The following is a 20,171-nucleotide window of genomic DNA, read 5'->3' as shown; positions in this document are numbered from 1 at the left end:
GCCGAGTCAAGAATAAATCTCAGGTCTTTCTGACTCTAAAGTCCACGCTTGTCACCATAATCGTAGAGATCTTGACAATAAAGCAGAGGAGAAAGTATTGGGTGTGGGGGGAGCATCATAACCTGGCAACTCAGAGATAATCATTTAAAATTTTACTGTATTTCCCGTTTTTTTTTTCATATAAAATATATACACCAAACTGTCAAAGTTTTATATGCTTTCTTTTTTTACTTTCTTGTCACTACAGTTTCTTCAGAAACATTTTAAACAACAGTTCTTCCTTAAAAGTATCACTAGTTCCTGTTGCTTCTCTAGTTTTCATCTTTTTCTTTTCCTTCATTAAACCAAATCATAACCTTTTTGGTTTTCTCTGTTTTTCACTGATAGTTTTTTCTTCATCGATCTTTGTCATGCGTAAGTCATGAATTTACCAAAGATCTCTTCTAAATACTGTTCAGCAGATCTATATCTCATTGCCTAAACAAGACTATTTCCTTAAAATTTTTTTTTGTTTTTTTTGCTGAGTAATTCTCAGTGTTGTAAATTCACGTAGATACTCTCATGACAGTTCACTCTTTTAGCTGTGACATTATTTCCTGTATGTCCGGGCCGTTAAGGTCTGAAATACTCCAGGTTCTTGACTGAGATTATGAAGCCTCTTTGCAGGAAGTATTAAATGTACAATTTATTTAACGTGGTGGGTGTAATTGAACTAAAAGACCAATGAGTAGTGGAGCAGATGTCTATGGTCATTAGCAGTTCTTTAGAAACCCGTTGCTGTAGCTGTGGTCCTTGTGGTCTTTGTTTTTCAGTTTATAAAGATCTATGCCTAGTACGTACCATATCTGAATTTAAAGTTTTCTATTATAATTTTAGTCAAAGTATTTTATTAATTCAACAGTCTTGATAGAAAAAGCTATTTCAAAAATTACTTGGCTTTTTATAGTTGACAATAATCATTCTACTTTGAATATTTTAAAGACATTGCATAGAAAAAGCATTTCTGCTTGTTTCCTGTGGGTTGTGGATATGCTTCATATGGGCTTTCTGGCAATGTAACACATTTATGTTTAAATGAATTGAGAGTAATACATTAGATTTTGAAGAGCAGTTGGTAATTTTTATTTATCAGCAGTATGATTCTTTTTCCCTTCATTTAGATATGAAGTAAATTTTCAAGATGGTATTGATTGTGGAGGTGCATACATTAAACTCCTAGCAGACACTGATGATTTGAATCTGGTATGATATTTTAATGTTTAAGAAAACCTTATTAAAGTTAATAAGCATTTTAAGGAGTAATCGATAAAACATGTTTTTATTTTCAAACCGAAATGGAAGACAACTTTGAAAACTTTGATCCAGCGTGAGTTTATGTGACTTTTACAGTGTGCCTTCAAGTTTCGTGCATAGCTTTGTTACTTGATGGCATTCAGTTTTATAATGTTAAGCAACATAAAAAAGTTTGTCATGTTTATAACTAAAAAATAACAGTGCTTATAAATGTCATTGAAAGATCAGCTTAGAGCTATTTTCTTTACAAAATAAGAATCATAAGTTTGTTCAGAGAAATAAAAGAACACAGCAAAGCAGTAAAATGAAATGGCCCAAGAACCAAATATGTATATATATTTTTTAAAGGGAGCCCAGTTCAGGAGTTGGCAGCCCACAAAAAATAACTGAAGATGTTTTTATAACGAAGCAGGGTGTATTAGGACCATCCGAAGGCTGGGGACGTTTCTTTCGGCATCCCCCTGCAGGAGGCCGCGTCGAGGTTTCTGCATGCGACAGAAGCGATAGAAAGACATGTCAGTGAGATACTTGTCAGAATACATGGCCATGCGAAGGCTGCGAAGCACAGATTAAAGGGTTCATGTGCCACTGTTAGGATCGGTAAAGGCGAGGCTGTTAGCAGTACATGTGGAAGCTCTTGTTTTAGGTATTACAAGGTGATGATGACCTGAACGTAGAATAACAATAATAAAATGCCAGGTATTTTTCCGAGCACTTCATCTGATTAACTCAGTTAATCCTCGGAGAAACCTTATGAGGTAGGTCCTGTTATCTCCATGTATCAGAGGTGACGAAACAGAACTACAGAGAGGATCAGAAATTCGCTCAGGGCCACATAACCAACAGCGAGTTTCAGTGGCAGTGGTAGGATCTGAATCCTAGTATCTGACTCTGGATTCCCTGCTCTTAACCAGTAGACCATGCCACATGGAGAAAAATTACTAGTAGTAAAACAGAAGTAGAAACAGTCTTTTGTGTCTGAAATCTCTCTTCACTCTGCCCTCGGGAGGGTCATTTTCTAGTATATTCCCGAATCATAGTGATAGGTTGATCACTGTAGTCTTAAGGGCATAAGTATGCTTTTCTCTATGCTTAATTTTCTTAATAAAATACTAGTGAAGATTTACATAAAGTAATTAAAGCTTATTATGATGTTGCTAGGGTGGTTTCAACTTCCTTCCCTCCTACATCTTCAGGTAGGAAGTCGTGTCTGCTTTTTTAAAAAACATTATTTAGAAATAAAATTTGTGATTTTTTCCCCCATCCTTTATTGTCAACTGTATCAAATAACTCTTTGGTGAATTAACATTTAATACATTTTTGTAAACTCTACCCAATTGGGTAGGACAGAAAAATTCATTAAATACTCTAATTCTGGACTAATCCCAGCGCTCATCTCTCTTTGAAGGAAAACTTTTATGATAAAACATCCTATACCATTATGTTCGGACCAGATAAATGTGGAGAAGATTATAAACTTCATTTTATCTTCAGACATAAACATCCCAAAACTGGAGTTTTTGAAGAGAAACACGCCAAACCTCCAGACGTAGACCTTAAAAAGTTCTTTACAGACAGGAAGACTCATCTTTATACCCTTGGTATATCTTTTTCATTCATTCATTCATTCATTCAAAAATATTTGCTGACTACTGATATTTTCATGGCAGGTGCTTTGAGAGAAGCAAACATGGATCCTACCCTTAAGGAGCTTATCTTTTTTAGGAAAATAAGATGGACATAATTCTAGCTTAGGTAGAAAGTAAAGTGCCGTTTGAGAGGTACGGAACAGCTACAGTTAAGATTTGAAAAGCTTGTCTATGGCCATGCCACCCTGAACAAGCCTGATCTTGTCTGATTTGGAAGCTAAGCGGGGTCGGGCCTGGTTAGTACTTGGAAGGGAGACCACCTAGGGAGACCAAGTGCTGTAGGTGTAAAAAATAAAAAATAAGGGATTGTGAGCTGACAAGGTCCTTGCAATCTGTGAGGTTAACCAAGGTTTGCCTCGCCTAAAAAAAAAGATTTGAAAAGCAATATTTTCAGTTCGAAGACTCTGAGAAAACCTAGTGAAGGAGGTTGTATTTGAAATAGTCTTGAAATGTAGATAGAATATAGAAGGTAGGATATTTTCAGCACTAGGACATTAGCGGTGCTGTAAGAACAGAAAAGTAGAGAACAGGGTTAAAGAGGAAGTCCGTGAGGCCAAGCTGAAGAGCTTAGACTTTATGCTGTAGGCAGTCGTGGTTATCGGTTATCATAAGCTCTACCTTGTGATGCTTGTGTCCTATAGTTAAACCTTGAAAGGGAAGCCATTGAGCAACCACATATTAATATACATACTTTACGTAGGTAGGGGTTTGCATAGACGTCGAGAGGGGGACCTTTATGGGAGATTGTTTCTCTTCCCAAGTATGTGTGGTTGTGGAGCGTGGTCTTCCCAGGATTACGTAAAATTACAGCAGGTCAGAACCTAACAGGATGACTCCACCCAAGACCAGAGTATTTCAGTTTTCTTTCCAAAGACTGTAGTTGCAGACATACTCACCTGGTCTGCCAAGGCAATGACCAGTTTCATTTTTAATGTCAGCGTTGACATCAAAGACCTTATATGAAATCGGAAAATAGTGCTGGATGTTTTGGGGAACGTAAAGTAAGCTGTAGAAATAATGAGAAATTGTAACTAAAGCAGAAAAAATGAATTTAATCAGACTTTGTGTAAACCTAGTCAGAAGCCGTTTGGTCGTATATGTTAAAGGCCGTGGGAGGTTTCTGTCCTTTGAAAACACAGTTCCACTTTCAGGAATTTATCCAAAGAAAATGACCTATGTGTGAAAATATCCTGTAAATTGGAAGCACCCCAGATGTTACAGTAGGGGTTTTCTCTACAAAATGGTAACTGGAATGCTTAGCAACGCCAAAGAAATGCTTATAATATTAAAATGGGGAAGGAAAACAAGATTCAAAGTGGAGGCACATAATGGCCACTAGGCAAATTAGGAAAGAAGAACTAATTGTCATTAATCGTCTGATAGGCACCGTGCTGTGAGCTGGCTACTTTGTTTAGAACCATCGTGTGAGGTGAGCAGTTTCTCTATCTGGCTCTGACATAGGATGACTGACCTGCTCAGGAAGCAATAGTAACTGATAGGGCTGGAGCTGAAATTCAAGTCTGACTCTCAAACATTTGCTTTTCTTACTCCTGTACATAAAAACTTTGTCGTGCTAAGATTATCGACTAACTTTTTTTCTTTTTAAAACTTTCTATAATATTATATTTTTATAACATTCATTCTATAGTTCTAAGAACCTTACAGCATATCTTCATTGCCTTTTACTGTAGATTCATTTAAAACATTTAACACAGTTTTCTAAATGGAAATTTTTTTTTGTCCTAAGATTTTGGACACAGTTGCTTTTTCACATATGCCTAATCGTCATGTGCTTTTTATTTTAACTGTAACTTTAAAAATTCAATTTTAGTTGCAAAATTTATTCAGAAAACATCTAAAATTTTTCTTGAGAAAGCTCCCTTTTTTTTTTTGAATTAGGAAGGACTTAGTACTTTTTTGCATTTAAGGTCTTAGTTCTGCTTCAAGCTTGACTCTTTTCCTTAGTTGTAATATAGTGTTATAATCTCAGCTATTAATAGAAAAAGAAACAGTGGAGAAAAAAGAAAAGGGAGCAAATATCGAGTGCTTGTTTGCATTATTTGAGCTCGTACATAAATTGCAGTATTTGATTTTGATGTAATTTGGCTTTGTTGTGACTGAAACCTCTGGAGATTGTTTCTTCAGGGAGTGAGAGCCCAGTGCACTAGATGCGTCAGGATGACCCTGACTTTCGTCGGTGGCTCCTATTTCTTTAGCTTATTGAAAGCAAATGTTAGGCAGCGATTTGAATCTGTCATTCTTTCCAAAGATAACAGTTTTACCGAGTGACCACCCCCCATGCATACAGAAGGACGAGACAGCTTTGATCTTGTCATTACTGAGGATAAGAGAGTCCTTTATGAAGTTTTTGGCATGGAGACTTTTAGAGAGCTAGCACTTACCTCAAACATATAGATAAGTGTATGCCTGAGTAATTTCAACCATTCTTAAGATGTTTTACACAGTGTATGAGTCATTAAATTTGAAATGCCAGTGAACTTTAAGGATGTCTAGAAAATGATAGTGACATGGACGTCAGTTTCCTAATTTGAGTGCCTAGGTTGGGGTGATGCATTGTAGGAGAATGTCCTTGTTTGTAGGAAGTGTACATGAAAACATTCAGGGATGAGGTATATGCGGTCAGTAATTTCCATTCAAGGGGTTCAGGGAAAAATTAAGTTCTCTGTAGTATACTTTCCAAGTATGAGGTCATTTCGAAAAATTACTTCAAAATCCTGAAGAAGAGTGCATTGTATTCTGTAACTATAAAAGAGTGAAGCTGACTGGTTGCGTAAGTCCCAAACGGAGCTATTTGAGAAATAATGGAGCATTTTATTAAATCGCTATTTTTAATTAAAACAAAATTTTATCTTTGATTTTAGACAGCATTAAATCTAGCGATTTCAGCATATTTTAATTTAATACTTGAGAATTCCTCTATTTCTGGTTGAGAGAAAATTTTACCCATGAAGTTTTAGGGTGGTTTTATTGAAGACTGTTTTTAAATGTTTATCAACATGATAAGTATAATATATTTAAATTGGTCTTTAGTGATGAATCCAGATGACACATTTGAAGTATTAATTGATCAAATAGTCGTAAACAAGGGAAGCCTGCTAGAAGATGTGCTTCCTCCTATCAATCCTCCCAAAGACATCGAAGACCCCAGTGACGAAAAGCCGGACGAGTGGGACGAAAGAGCAAAGATCCCAGATCCTTCTGCCGTCAGACCAGAGGACTGGTGAGCGAGGCGTGGGCAGGGAGGCCTCGTTTGGCATGATTAATGACACGTAACACATAAGTGAAGTTTACAAACTAACGAAATGTATTCTTTTGAGCATCAAAACTAATTTTGAGTATTTTGGGTGAAATACTTTTCTAAAGTGGATTTTACACTTCTCTGCCTTTTAATTATCTTACAATTTCAATTTAATATTTTAATTTTCTTGCCTTTTTCAGTGTATTATTTTTTATGCTTTCAGTGCTATGGGAGGAAAATTCCACGATCTAAAACACCAACACTTTAATTGTAATTCCTAGCGTGATCTTTCTCATGTATGTGTGTGCATATTTAATATACTTGTCTTGAATATGTATATATAGTCTTTTCTGTTAATGATTACTTGGCCTTAAAATAGGAATATCCTCAAGATCTTATAAAACTGTCTAGGATTCACTGACACCATTTTGCTTAAACATAATTTTTTAGCTAGCTGAGTATTTGTGTCATTTTCATTCTACAGGATTATGAATATTTTTCCTAAAAGAAATGTATTCACTTCCTGAGTTTCCGTAGCTTGAGTTCCAATGGTGAGAGATACCTGTATGTCTGTCCATTCGAGGTATTCTTTTTCCTTCACACACCTTTTGTAATACATTTCTCCATAAAGATCTTGTCACCTTTATTCCTAAGAACTTTTATTTTGCTGCTGATTGGGTAACAATTATGGTTTTGCTAAGTAGATTATCTGTCTTTTTGTATTTAATGCACCATAATAGTAATCTATGGATGTGTACCAAATTACCTAAAAATATAGCAGCTGAAGACAAAAACATTAAGTCAACCAGTTTCTGAGAGTTAGGCATCCGGGAGTGGCTAGCTGAGTGGGATGAATACTAAGTCCAAATTTAAAAAGTTTTGCTTTTAGTTTACTAAGAGTTTTTTGGTTTTTTTTCCTGATTAGTGTTGGATTTTGTAAAACGCTTTTTGTGCATCTGTTGAAATGACTATACAGGTTTTCTCCTTTATTTCTTTAGTATGGTGAATTATATTGATTGATTTTCTAATGTTGGACTAAACTTACAATCCACTTGGTCAACAAGTATTTTCCTTTGTATATTTGCTGGATTTTAATTACACTATTTTTTCAGTCAGTTATAGTGAAGCGTAATTTCATACAGTCAAATTCATTCCTTTTAGATATATAGTTTATAGTTTTGATGAACGTATACAATGATATAACCACCAGCACAATCATGACATAGAATATTTACATCATCCAAAAAGGTCCATCCTACCCTTTTGTAATCAGCTCCCTCCTCCCACTCTAAAACTCTGGTTGTCACTGATCTGATTTCTGTCCCTTATTGTTTTGCCTTTTTTAGAATATCATATAAAATGGAATCATACAGTGTACAGCTTTTTTTTTGTTTCTCACTTCTTTCACTTAGAATAATACTTTTTGAGATTATTATGACTGTTGATATGGTTGGATGTAAACGCACCATCTCACTATTGTTTTCTCTTTGTTCCATACATTCTGTGGTATTTTATAAAAAAATTTTCCTGACTTGTTTTGGATTGAGTTATTTTATTTTAGTCTTCTTTTTTTCCTTCTCTGTTGGCTTATTTAGCTTTTGCTCCGGTTTTTTTTGGTGGTACTCTAGGGTTTACAATATGCATCTTTAACTTATTTCAATCTACTTTCAAATAACATTATACCACTTCTTGTCTAAGTTAACATCATGCCCCTTCCATTCTTTGTGCTTTTACATATATTTACTTTTTCTTTTATGTAATGGACTCGAATGTGCATTTTTTTAAATTTATTTATTTTAATTAGTTTCAAGTATACAATACATTGGTTAGATATTTATATAGTTTATAAAATGATTCCCCTAATTGCTCATTCTCTCCTCTGGCTTTCCACCTAGCCAATATATTAATGCTAACTGCATTCTCTGTGCCGTGCTCCCCATCCCCGTGACCATCTATCAACTACTGATTTGTACTTCTTTAACCCTTCACGCCATTCTCCCAGCAACCCCGCCCCCCTCCCCTCTGTCTGTCACCAAATTGTCCACTGTATTTGTGAGTCTGTTTTCGATTAGTTTGTTCTTTTTATTCCTTAGATTCCACATATAAGTGAAATCATATGGTATTTATCTTTCTCTGTCTGACTTATTTCACTCAGCATAATAACCTCTAGGTCCATCCATGTCATTGCAAATGGTAGGATTTCATTTTTTTAATGGCTGAGTAATATTCCATTGTACATATGAACCATAACTTCTTTATCCAATTGTCTGTTGATGGGCATTTAGTAGTTATGTACATACTATGATATGTTTATGTATTTTAGAATTTATTGTTATTTTTTAAATGAAAACAAAATTACTAAAATTAAATATAGAGAGCATATTTAAAAATATTGGAGTAGGGAAGAGCTTTTCAAATATGACATAAAATTAAAAAAAATAAAAGAAAATGTTAACAAATTTTAATACATGAAAATAAATGATTTGTTATGGCAAAAAAAACTATCATAAACTATAATAAAAAAATACATGAGAAATTGGAAAAATATTTTAAATTCATAGAGTTGACAGAGGGCTAACTTTTTATTAATTTATAATATATTGTAGGATATTCATTATAGCATTATTTGTAATAGTAAGTTTTTGGAAACACTGATTGTCCCTCAAGAGTAGATAGGTTAAATAAATTATGGTATATCCACAAAATAGAAAACTATGCAACTGTTAAGAAGAATGAAGCAGATATATATGTATATAAAATGGGGATTCTTGAACAGTCTTGACACATAGTCAACATGCACTATGTGTTTGTTGATGAATGATAGATAGTTCATTTGTTGATGAAGCGACAAAAGCAACATTTAACATACTGTGTATAGAATGCTCTCATTTGTGTAAAAAGAAGAACATATACATATGTGAATGTACGTATAGCACAACAAGGACTATTTACAAAAAACTGGCAAGTTAGCAGAAGATTTAGATGGATGAGAGCTGGGGAGGTAGTAGACGAAAAGAAAAAGGGTAGGAAATACCTTTTGGTGCCTTCTGAATTTTGTAACGTGCATTTTTAAACTTTTTGAATAATTAATAATTAATGTAAAATACTGTGTTTATAGGGATGAAAGTGAACCTGCCCAAATAGAAGATGTAAATGTTGTTAAACCTGATGGCTGGCTTGATGATGAACCAAAATTCATTCCAGATCCTAGTGCTGAAAAACCTGATGACTGGTAAACATCCTTCATCTTCGGATGTCAATTTCATATGTTTCTTACTCGCTTTTTTGTTACTAGTGTGTATGACTGACAGGAGAGACTTGAGCTTATTATATTTGCTCTGTTCTAACCTCCTAAGGAATGAAGACATGGATGGAGAATGGGAGGCTCCTCGTATTTCTAACCCAGCATGTCGGATTGGGTGTGGCGAGTGGAAACCTCCCATGATAGATAACCCAAAATACAAGGGAGTGTGGAGACCTCCAATGATAGATAATCCTAACTACCAGGTGATAACGCCTTGTTCCAGACTCACTGTAGCATCAACAGTGTTATGCACCTTCTGTTATATGTCTAGTTACTGATAATGTGATGTTAACTTTGTAAAATTGATTTATAATAGTGTGCCTTAGCTATCTTGAGAAGTCAAAGAAGATAGACTCCAACTAATCTGTATTTAAAAAATAATTCTTTAATTTTCTGGAAAAATAATTTTAAGAACTGGAGATCAGTGACTTCATACTGTATTTTTCCCTAATAATCAATTGGTGATCACTTTGGAATAAGATTCTATTTTGGAATTAAATATAAGAAATGAGTTCTCATCAAGAGGTTTCACATTGTTCATTTCAGTGATTAATGCTTGCGCTTAATTAATGTTCTGCTTACTTTCTAGTGTGATTAAAATTTGGATTTTTTTTCTTTTGAGTGTACCTAGCTTTTTGTAGAAGTCCCTGTGTTATCCATTTTGTCTAATTATTCACTGACATTTTCTAACATTGATTATACATATGCAGTTACATATTCTAATTGCTCGCTGTAGTTTTTCTTCATAGCATTTATCACAAAATGTTTAGTAACTTTTTTCTTTAGTATCTGTCTTCCTCATTAGACTTTAAACTCCATAATACAGGAACTATATCCCATTATCTGGCATAGTGCCTGGCACAGAAGATTATGTATGTATGTAATGTGTGTATGTACGTGTGTGTGTATATATATATGTATATGTATATGATGGCAGAGTGAGTCAGTGGGTCATATTGTTGAATTTATTTGATTTGAGTTTAATCATTTCAGATCTAATTGAATTTTATGTTGAATAGTTGTTCTTAGGTTCAACCAAGCTTAACTAACAATGCCTGTCATGGTATATGTTAAAAGAAGTGGCTCCATTATTGCCATACAGTGATCTGTCTGATTTTGGCAATTTTAATGATATCTTGCCTTACATAACTTTGCTAAATGTAAAAAACTTGTCTAAAACAGTATCACTTACTTGTGAAATTTAATTACTTCAGTTTCTATGTGTGTCGAATTTTCACTTTGCCTTTTTTTGTAGTTTAAAGTCAGTATTATTCATAAGAACATCATGGACAGACTAAGAAGAAACATTTCCAGACTAAGAAGAAACATATTAATAAATTAATATCGGTTAAAGTTTTCTTTTTTTTTTTTCATTTAGTATAGCTAATTTCATTCAAAAGTAATTACTTCTTGAGTAGCATTTATAATAAAATTACTTTATTTGAAAACACCTTCAAATTATTTTTCTTCCAGGGAATCTGGAGTCCTCGAAAAATTCCTAATCCAGATTACTTTGAAGATGATCACCCATTTCTTCTGACCTCGTTCCGTGCTCTTGGTTTAGAGCTTTGGTCTATGACCTCCGATATCTACTTTGATAATTTTATTATCTGTTCGGAAAAGGAAGTAGCAGATCGCTGGGCTGCAGATGGTTGGGGAGTGAAAATAATGATAGCAAATGCTAATGAGGTATGGTACTAACCAAATGGTAGTAATAGGACTTGGTACTGGTTATAGTTATGCAAACCTCCCTTTTAAAGGTAAATCAATATGCCGCAATTACAAAATGCCAAAGAAGTGTACTTAAATTTATGTAGACATATTTAGCTTTACTATATTATGATACAACTTCATTATGAACTATATAATGAACTTCATATGTATATGTAAGTCCTTATTTCATTCCTTACATTATGATAGCTTTAATATAATGTAATGCCTATTTGCTATTTATAGAAATGAGACTAATATTTATATTTGTAGTCTTCGTCTACAAGTCTTTGTCACCTTGTTAATTCAAGGCCTACGTGGTAACAATAATCCTCGGGTTGATTTTATTAATAAATCCCTTAAAAGTGCAGAATGAGTTCTCAGAGAGTTGTATACTTCTAAATGAAGCGGGTGATACATTCATAAAGAGTAAATTCTACCATGAAATTTACCAAAAAAGAAAATTGTCATTATTCTTGCTGGTAGGTTAGCGGTTTCCACCTTCGTAGTAACATGTCTTCTGGTACAGAGCCTCCAACAGCGATGCATGCTAATAATCAAAAAGTTTAGACTTTACAAAGTATAATGTAGGAAAATTAAATATCTTTTAGCTTAACAGGTTCATCACTCCTTAATGTAAAATGCCTAGGTAAAATAAGGTGTTTTTTTCCTTGGTACGCTGTATTTCCTAATGAAAGTTTGTAAAATCTGAATTGCATTTTCATGCTTATTCCTTCGCCAGCCTGGTATAATTAAACAGTTGATGGCAACGGCGGAAGAACGCCCGTGGCTTTGGCTCATTTACCTTGTGACAGCGGGGCTTCCGGTCGCACTAATTACTTCGTTTTGTTGGCCGAGAAAAGTGAAGGTAAAGAAAAGGAATTTCCATCAACTTAAAAAATAATCTCTAAATGTTTAAGAGTTCTATGAACTGAGCAAGTAGTTCTTAAAAGTAACAAACTAATTTTTGTATAATTTTTTACTGATAGTTCACTGTGCCTGATGTCAGTTATTGCAAACATTGTTTTAAATAGTGCTTTGCTTTTAGTAAAAATAGCTTATGTTAAACTACCACAGAAAAAATATGAAGATGCAGAGTATAAAAAAACTGACATATGTAAACCAGAAACAAAGGGAGCCCTAGAGCAAGAAGCGAAGGACGAGAAAGCAGCCCTCGAGAAACCAGCAGACTTGGAAGAGGAAAAACAGCAAAGTGATGGTGAAATTGTTGAAAAAGGTAAGACAGTGATAGAGATTTGTAGTGGGGACCCTGGGCAAAGCTCATGAGAGCGGCGGGTTGTCTGGTAAACACTAGCCGTTGCACTTGCTTCTTGTCGGGTTTGTACCATCCAAATCCCCAGAAATGCATGACTGTGCAAAGCGGGGTAATCGTCCCTGTCTGGGTGTTGTCCCCCCTGCGCAGCCATCATCCTGTCCACAGTTTTTGTCTTCTAGGAAGAAAGAGATTTAAATATTGTTCAGTTGCTTAAGAGCCTAGCAACTAAGAATCCCACACACCGGCGCTTTTTGCAGGGACTTGTCTTGCCTCCGACTATGCAGATGAGACCATGGCCTCTGTCCAAGGGTAGTAGGTGTGAGGCAGGTGACCCCCCAACAACATCAACACCACGCCTTCCAAGGGCTGTTGTTTACCATATTAAATAAATTATCTCCTGAAAGGATTGCCGAGTCAGATGAACCCTTCCCACCCTCTAGTAAATTCCTAAAGATGTTAGAACTAAAGAACTGAGGGTTTGGGTGGCTCTCCGTCGAGACCTTATGCACATCTAGGTAGAAATGAAATGATTGGTAGTTGCCAAGTGCCTCAAACCAAGTTACAGATTGAGCTTTTTACAACTTAAACTATGTCTTAAGTACTATTTTTAACTTAATAGTTGAAACAGTTGACTTAAAAACCATGATCTCAAAAAAAAAAAACCCACACATACATATATTTACATATATACACATACCTATATATTCTTCGGTATTCATATTACATACAGACTGCTTAAGAATTCTTTAAAACTGTCCCTTTCCTCAAATATGATTATTTATATATAAAATGTGGTAAAATAATGAGTCTTTGTAATTAATTTTTTTACAATTTCTAATGGAAGAAATTGCTTTTGGGTATTGGAATTTAAATAAACCCCCCTTAGTGTAGTTAACACTTTTCAGTAGCAAAATTCTAATTCATCAAGTCTTTGCCTGTAGTAAACTCTGTTCCAGAAGAAGAAGGTGAACCTGAGGAAAAGAGCGAAGAAGAAGTCGAAGTCATAGAAGGACAAGAAGAAGGCGATAAGTCGAATAAGTCTGGATCAGAGGATGAGGTAAGCAGCTCTAACAGAAAATACACCAGTTTCTATGTGTGATCGTTATCCATAAAAAAATTATTTCAATAAAAGCAGCAATCTGGTTTGTGAAGGATTTTTACCATCTTTCTCTCAGCTTTCATAAGAGCCTCCATATCATTTTTAAAATGTGTCCATGAAGAAGGCAAGAAAATATAATTTATATTATTTTAATGCCTAATGAAACAGTATAAAGTAAGCCGGTGGTTTACAAAATAAAAAGAAAGCCTCATCTATAAAAAATTGACTTTATTGCTAAAGTATTCTGTTGAAAGGCATAATAAACAGACCATTTGAATATTTATAAGATAATTCTGTTTATTACAAGACAGTTTTCTTTATGGCCATTGTGAAAACATATTTTCTCAATAATTTACGTCCCACATGTTGAAATATTTCATTCCTTGAGTCGATCAGTACTATCTGCATGATACAGTGTTTTTCTCTTTAATAAACTAGTTTTTCATTAACTTGATAGATCTTACCCCTTTTTACATCCTGCTGTGTAATAGAACTTTCTACAATGCCTATTTTTAGTCAGTCATTTTGGAATCAGAAACCATTCAGGGCGTAATTCAGAACGAGAGCTGTTTGTTTATCCGGCACATGTACCAAGCCTGTGTTCACTTCTCTGGCCCTTGTAGAGCTGCCTGTCGTTACCCCACGAAGTCACCACTGTCATTCCTTGGTGTCGGACAGGGTGACAGTCCAGTTTTGCCTGGCCTGTTGCGTGTGATGAAATAAACTCTTCTCTATTTGAAGTAGTCTCCCTAATAAACTTGTTATATTGTTTTTTTAAAGCTTATTCAGTACATTTACCTGGTTACTGGTCTTAACTGTCTTGTGAGGTTTTAAAGAGGCTTGGGGGATCCATATCTAGTATGAATATCCATATTTAGAGGGAGCTGGGTGAGGATCATTTCTTCCAAAACAGAGTTTTAAACAGTCATTCCCTAAATAATACTTGCAGTCATTCATTTGAATATATATTCTAGTTACGTTTTGCTTCACAAAATATTGGGTACCTTTAAAAATATCTTAATTCTATCTTCTAGTGTTTTATTCTTATGTTTGTCAGTGAGCTAACGTAAGCCAATTTTTGTATAGTATGACCTTGAGAATAATTGTATAATCCCATATAATACCTTCATTATTTAATATTGTTATACAAGTGTAATTTGTGTGTAAATGCTTATTCTGGAAGGGTAAGAATTAAAGGAAAGAAAAAACCCAAACCATAATTTGATATTTCCCTTCTCTCCTAATTTTTCGCAAAGTACTACTGTGCCAGAAATTTTCTGAAAAAGCTTCTGTAAAACCAATACGACATTTCTTTACTTACAGAAATAGTGTGATGAATAGTTAGTGCTTAATATCTCACACTGGAAATATCATATAACCTTTAACTGTGATGTTGAGATTAAGTTCTAAATCCTAAAATAAAATCGCGAATTGAGTTGTTAGCAGTATTCCTTGTCAGATGCATATTTGGTAAGCAGTTATTCCAAAAATGTAATCATGCCAAAAGATGAATTAAAACATCAATTTATATACACATTTTTGATCAGCTGCATGAAGCAAAGGAATCTATATATAAGATAGCATTTGATTGTCAGAACATGTATTTCAGGAAATAAGAAATGTGTTACTACTCTCCACTAAGTTCCAGATCATATGAAAATAGGCACTTTCATAACGCTTTCTTCTAGATGAAGGAGGCGGACGAGAGCACAGGATCGGGAGATGGGCCAGTGAAGTCCGTGCGCAAAAGAAGAGTACGGAAGGAGTGAATGGTGTTCAGACTCCCAATTCCTGAAGAGCGACATCTGGCGATCCAAAAGCGGTGTGCCAGAGCCGAGCCGGAACCAGCCTGCGCAGCCCGTTTCTCCTATCTACCAATGTTATTCTTTCAGATACCTATTTTAGTCTTTTCAGGAAAAAAAAAAAAACTTTGAAATTATCTGGTCTTTGAATTTAGAATAAAAGAAAAATGGCACTTACATATCAGATTTAAGAGGTTTATATTATTAGAAGTTACACAGTTTTAATAATTTGGAGAAAGTTTTGGTTTGTACAGAGCAAAAGAATATGCAGTGGCTTCCCGGCTTATTGGAAAAATGGGTCATTGCGATTTCCTCGTAAACAGCTCTACCACAGGATAACTGGTAGTTCTGCGATGAAGAGGAGCATGTGTTCCGTTGTACAGAGCTAACTGCAATAAAGTTTCTGTGTGGTGGTTTAATTCTATCAACAATCGAAAGTGTTGTATGTGACCCCTATTTTTACCTAGTTTGTGTCAAATTACAGTTGTGGTCCATTGACTTAAATTATAGATCCCTTTAGAGAGGTGCTTTGCTGACAGATGAGTCAACAGAAATGTCTAAAGTCATTAACAGAATCACTGGTTAATAGTGCAGCATATTTTACATTTGAATACAAAGATAGCAGGTTTATCAAAACAACAGATTTTTTTCAAGCTTTTAGTTTTATGCCAGAATGGTTTACACGACTCATATTGCTTATGTATCCATTGCTCTTGAAAATATATTTTTTTCTTCTTTAATTTATACCCTCTTTAATAGGTAGATTGTTGGGGTGCTTTACATTATTTTTTCTGATCATTGAGAGATTCTAATGGCTAATAGATATCAATCATCATGTTTTATATTTTTGTATTTTATTTTAAATTGCTTTTTTTCTGATAAATTCAAATCTAAGTCTACTGTCTCATCTAGCTTCAAAGCTGCCTGAGGTAGATAGCAACTATCACTATTGCTCCTCTTTTTAAAGTACAGTAACTACCAAAAGTGACAGGATGACATTATAATGGAGCTGTATTGTTCCATGTAAAATATTTTAAGGAGTTTTTGTTTGGGTAACAGGTTAGATCCTTTGGAAAGTGATCTAAATCTTTGAGACCACAAAACTACTTTAAAATACTATCTAGAGAATTTTAAATTGGTTGCACGATATTTTGGATTCCTTCTTGGTCATATACACCCCATCTCTGGGCAAGCACCAACTACATTCCCGTACAATCCCCTTCGCAATAGGACATTTAGAGCTTACGTATAAGGAAAATGAGTCTCTAACTTCCCCTGTACTAACGGAAGCCAAACATAGCCGGTAATACTGTCCACTCCTAGAGAGTGAATTGCAAATGAATATAAGTTCATTCCATTGCTGTGTTCTGAACTTACATAAATTGGTGGTGGCAATCTTAATACGTATTATCGTTGACCATACTTTGTATTTCTTCAAATACGGAGAAACTTAACAAACTTAACCCATCTTGCAAGGACTCCCTTTCTTGCTTTGTATTTGGAATGTCCAGATGAACTAGACATTAAATGATTCTACATGAGAATGTTTCTGAAAGTAAACAACTTCAGGAGATAAATCCTGCAATTTTATGGAAACCTTCTTGCCTGACAGGTATCTTGTATGTGAACATTATTTTTTCTAAAGATTTATTAAAGCTTTTTATACTTCTCGATAGCAGATTCGATTTAACTTTAATGTTTGGTTAAACTCCCATGATCTTGCAGTGGTAAAATGAGCAACCAGTTTTGCCAACTTACTGCTACTTTCTGTGGATATGCCCTCTTGGATGTACCATAGCTGACAGGTGTAATAAAAACTTAAACTCGTATAAATGTGTTTACTAGATCCATGCGGTAGACAAAACATAATCTTCCTTAACAAGATGGCTTTTTTCCTTTACCACCCTAATCTTTGTTTAAAATGACAAAATTTAATCTTCTCTAACAAAGGAGAAAAATAAATGTATCTTGCTTTTATTTTAGTTGGCCTTTTTAGACGCTTTGTAACTTGACCGGGCTAAAGTAGCTTCTTTTTTCTTGAATATATATATTTTTAAAGATAGCCCCACTTCCACTGATTATTTCTCTAGGAAGACACACATTACTAGAATTAGTGGCCTTGTTGAAAACTTTGCATATCTGCCCCATGCACTTTTCTGAGAATTTGAATGGTGATAATGAGTTGGAAGCCATGGTCGAAAATGGCAGAGCTATCTACAAGTTTCTGAATGATTATACGGAACAAAGTCTGCTAGCTTACAGTGCTCACCTCAGAACCTTAGGAGAGAAACGCCTCTATTATTTATCTTTATCGCATCTCTTGTTACGGAAGACTAGCCTAACCTAAAAAATACAACCACCTTCCCCCTGGCAATTTTGGATCCATCTTTGAATCCCTTGGTTTTATTTTTAAAATTAATGTGTAATATCCTATAACATTTGTTTTAATAAAAATATTATCCCCCTTAATGCCCCGTAACTGGTACTTAAATAAGATATGCTACTTATCCTGTGGCTTTGAACACCCCTGGATACACCACTATACCACTCACTGTATACTCTAGTTACTTGGGCAACTGTATCAAAACACAATTTCTGAAACAGCCTTTTATTAAACAGCAAAGTAAAATTGCAACACATTTTAAACATTTGTAAATTATGTCACAAAAGATGCAAAATGTTTTACAGTATGACTATTACATATTCATACAGCTAGTCATTCATCAAATTGTACACCGATACAAGATTATTCCATGATTAAAAAGTAGGCCAAATCTATTAACTACAAGCTATATTAGTGATTCTCTTTTCCTATTTAACATTTTAACATTACTTCTGATTAATTTCCATTAGCAAATGGCATCTACAAAATAAATTTAAAAAAATTGCTGAAGAATGATTAAAACTGCAAACCAAGAAGTTGGATTTATAGAAAATTCTGGGAGCAATAGATAAAATACTGAGAACCTTATCAATTAGTATACATGTAAAACTCTCCCATTCATGATTCTGATACTTATACACTCAAGGGATTTTGCAGAAATTGATCTGCTCGGTACTACAAATATACTTTGAGACCAAACGCTTTGAAACTATTCTCTTCTAGATGTAGTTGACTAATGTTAAACTTAATCCACTTTCATATATATTCCCAAATATCTAATCTGTGCCAGAGATAACACAGATCTGGAGTAAAAACATTTGGAGTTGGTTACTACTGTTTATCAAGTACTTCTTCCATCCTACTTGTCTTTTCTCAAAATTTTCTATTTCAAACATACATACATATAACCAGAGCTCATCTTTTCAGATACCAAATTATTTAGTGTAAAAGTTTTCAACAACAAATTTCCCAATTTTACAATTCAGTTTCAAGGAAAAAACCTTCATTTTTATAGCCTCTATTTTCAGTTGATTAAAGGGAAACCAACAATCCTATCTTACTACTAAATACAGACTTGTACTGCTTAACCAGAAGAATACGTTCTGAAAAGGCATTGTGCAAACGCTGTGCAAACATCATAGAATGCACTTACACAAACCCAGATGGTAGAGCCCACTGTACACCTCGGCTACCGTGCGCCACCCCTCGCGTCTGCTGCCTGTCAGTGACTGAAACATTGTTATTGGGGGTACGACTAACAAGTAACAAGCCCTAACTGAGAAAGTATCTTATTTTGGTTAAGTTTCAACAATTGGAGTTCAGGTTACTCTCCAGACAATTAACGACTGAAATTACTTTTACAAATGTGACATCGGTTTTTTTCCTTTGGGGGAAGGGAAATGGGAAGGAAGTAGCGAATGGAGAAAGAGGCACAAGATGGTGGACAGGGTACATAAAGCTGTGCATTTAGTACACGATTTTGGTCACTTTCACAACATGATTATTTTCTTGTATCTCCTAACTACGCCTATAATAAAAGACAGTGCTAAACCTATAAATCAAAGCAAATTTGATAAAACATTATCAAGTTTCATAAATATATGCATTTCTAATTATAAAGTCTCTACATTATCACATTTTTCAAAGACTAACATAATACACAAACTTATAGAAGTCTTCTGTTATGCTCTTAATTTTGCCTAGATCTGACATTATCTTCATAGTCAATGAAGCCACAAACAAATAACTTCTGGAATCTATCCAACATTTAAAGAAAAAAACATCAGCAGCAACTCCATAGACAGAGGGACAGCTATCCCTTACTTTCGTTTGCTTTTCGTGTCAGTTGTTTGAAAAACACTAGAAGCTGACATGAGGTTTTCTATATATTGTCCAAGAACTTGGTTTTCTGATTTTAGCTTCAGATTTTCTTCCTTAACTGCATCTACTCTTGCAGAGAGATCTATATTAAAAATTAAAAAAATATATATCTGTTATCAATAAAATGATGGCAATGATTCTGTATCATAAAATGCTTACGATTCATTCTTGAGAGAATACAATCCTCGATTTTTCTATTTTTAAATTCAGATTACTTTAGAAGTTAAGGTATACAAAGTAAAATGAGTAAAAATCAATACCAGAATTCCTAAAAAGAGACTTCACATTAGACTAAATGTTATTCTCTGTAAAACAGCATTTATGTGGAGTAGTTAATTCTTAAAATGGTTATTTTTTTTAAAATATGGATTTTGTTTTTAAAATGTGAATTTGGGTTCATATCTTATCTACATAAAACCATAATGTCTTCACTAGAAATGTTTAAGAAAATGTGACAGGTGAATACAACTGAATTCATATACTGGATAAAGTCAGTTTCCAAGCAATTGAACATT

The 20,171-nt window shown here is 34.4% G+C and overlaps 2 protein-coding genes across 10 annotated transcripts in view; one reads left to right on the top strand and one right to left on the bottom strand.

Moving 5' to 3' along the window:
* CLGN (calmegin) overlaps nt 1-17,067 on the top strand; it is a 35,884-nt gene extending 18,817 nt beyond the window's left edge. For 4 of the 5 annotated variants that reach the window (XM_039875819.1, XM_039875817.1, XM_039875820.1 and 1 more), the window contains 10 exons: nt 1,161-1,242; nt 2,702-2,894; nt 5,994-6,183; nt 9,320-9,433; nt 9,558-9,708; nt 10,979-11,194; nt 11,958-12,083; nt 12,293-12,452; nt 13,433-13,548; nt 15,279-17,067. In XM_039875819.1, the coding sequence (XP_039731753.1) occupies nt 1,161-1,242; nt 2,702-2,894; nt 5,994-6,183; nt 9,320-9,433; nt 9,558-9,708; nt 10,979-11,194; nt 11,958-12,083; nt 12,293-12,452; nt 13,433-13,548; nt 15,279-15,359 (1,429 nt within the window). In that variant the 3' untranslated portion in view covers nt 15,360-17,067. The remainder of the gene's footprint in view (nt 1-1,160; nt 1,243-2,701; nt 2,895-5,993; nt 6,184-9,319; nt 9,434-9,557; nt 9,709-10,978; nt 11,195-11,957; nt 12,084-12,292; nt 12,453-13,432; nt 13,549-15,278) is intronic. The other variant, XM_039875821.1, reaches the window with a different exon arrangement.
* Nucleotides 17,068-17,984: 917 nt separating this feature from the next.
* SCOC (short coiled-coil protein) overlaps nt 17,985-20,171 on the bottom strand; it is a 30,511-nt gene continuing 28,324 nt past the window's right edge. For all 5 annotated transcript variants that reach the window (XM_039875826.1, XM_039875822.1, XM_039875824.1 and 2 more), the window contains one exon: nt 17,985-19,738. In XM_039875826.1, the coding sequence (XP_039731760.1) occupies nt 19,596-19,738 (143 nt within the window). In that variant the 3' untranslated portion in view covers nt 17,985-19,595. The remainder of the gene's footprint in view (nt 19,739-20,171) is intronic.

The sequence above is a fragment of the Pteropus medius genome, unplaced genomic scaffold (genome assembly GCF_902729225.1).
Source record: "Pteropus medius unplaced genomic scaffold, Ma_sr-lr_union100, whole genome shotgun sequence".
NCBI lineage: Eukaryota > Metazoa > Chordata > Mammalia > Chiroptera > Pteropodidae > Pteropus > Pteropus medius.
This window is presented reverse-complemented; position numbering and strand designations above follow the sequence as displayed.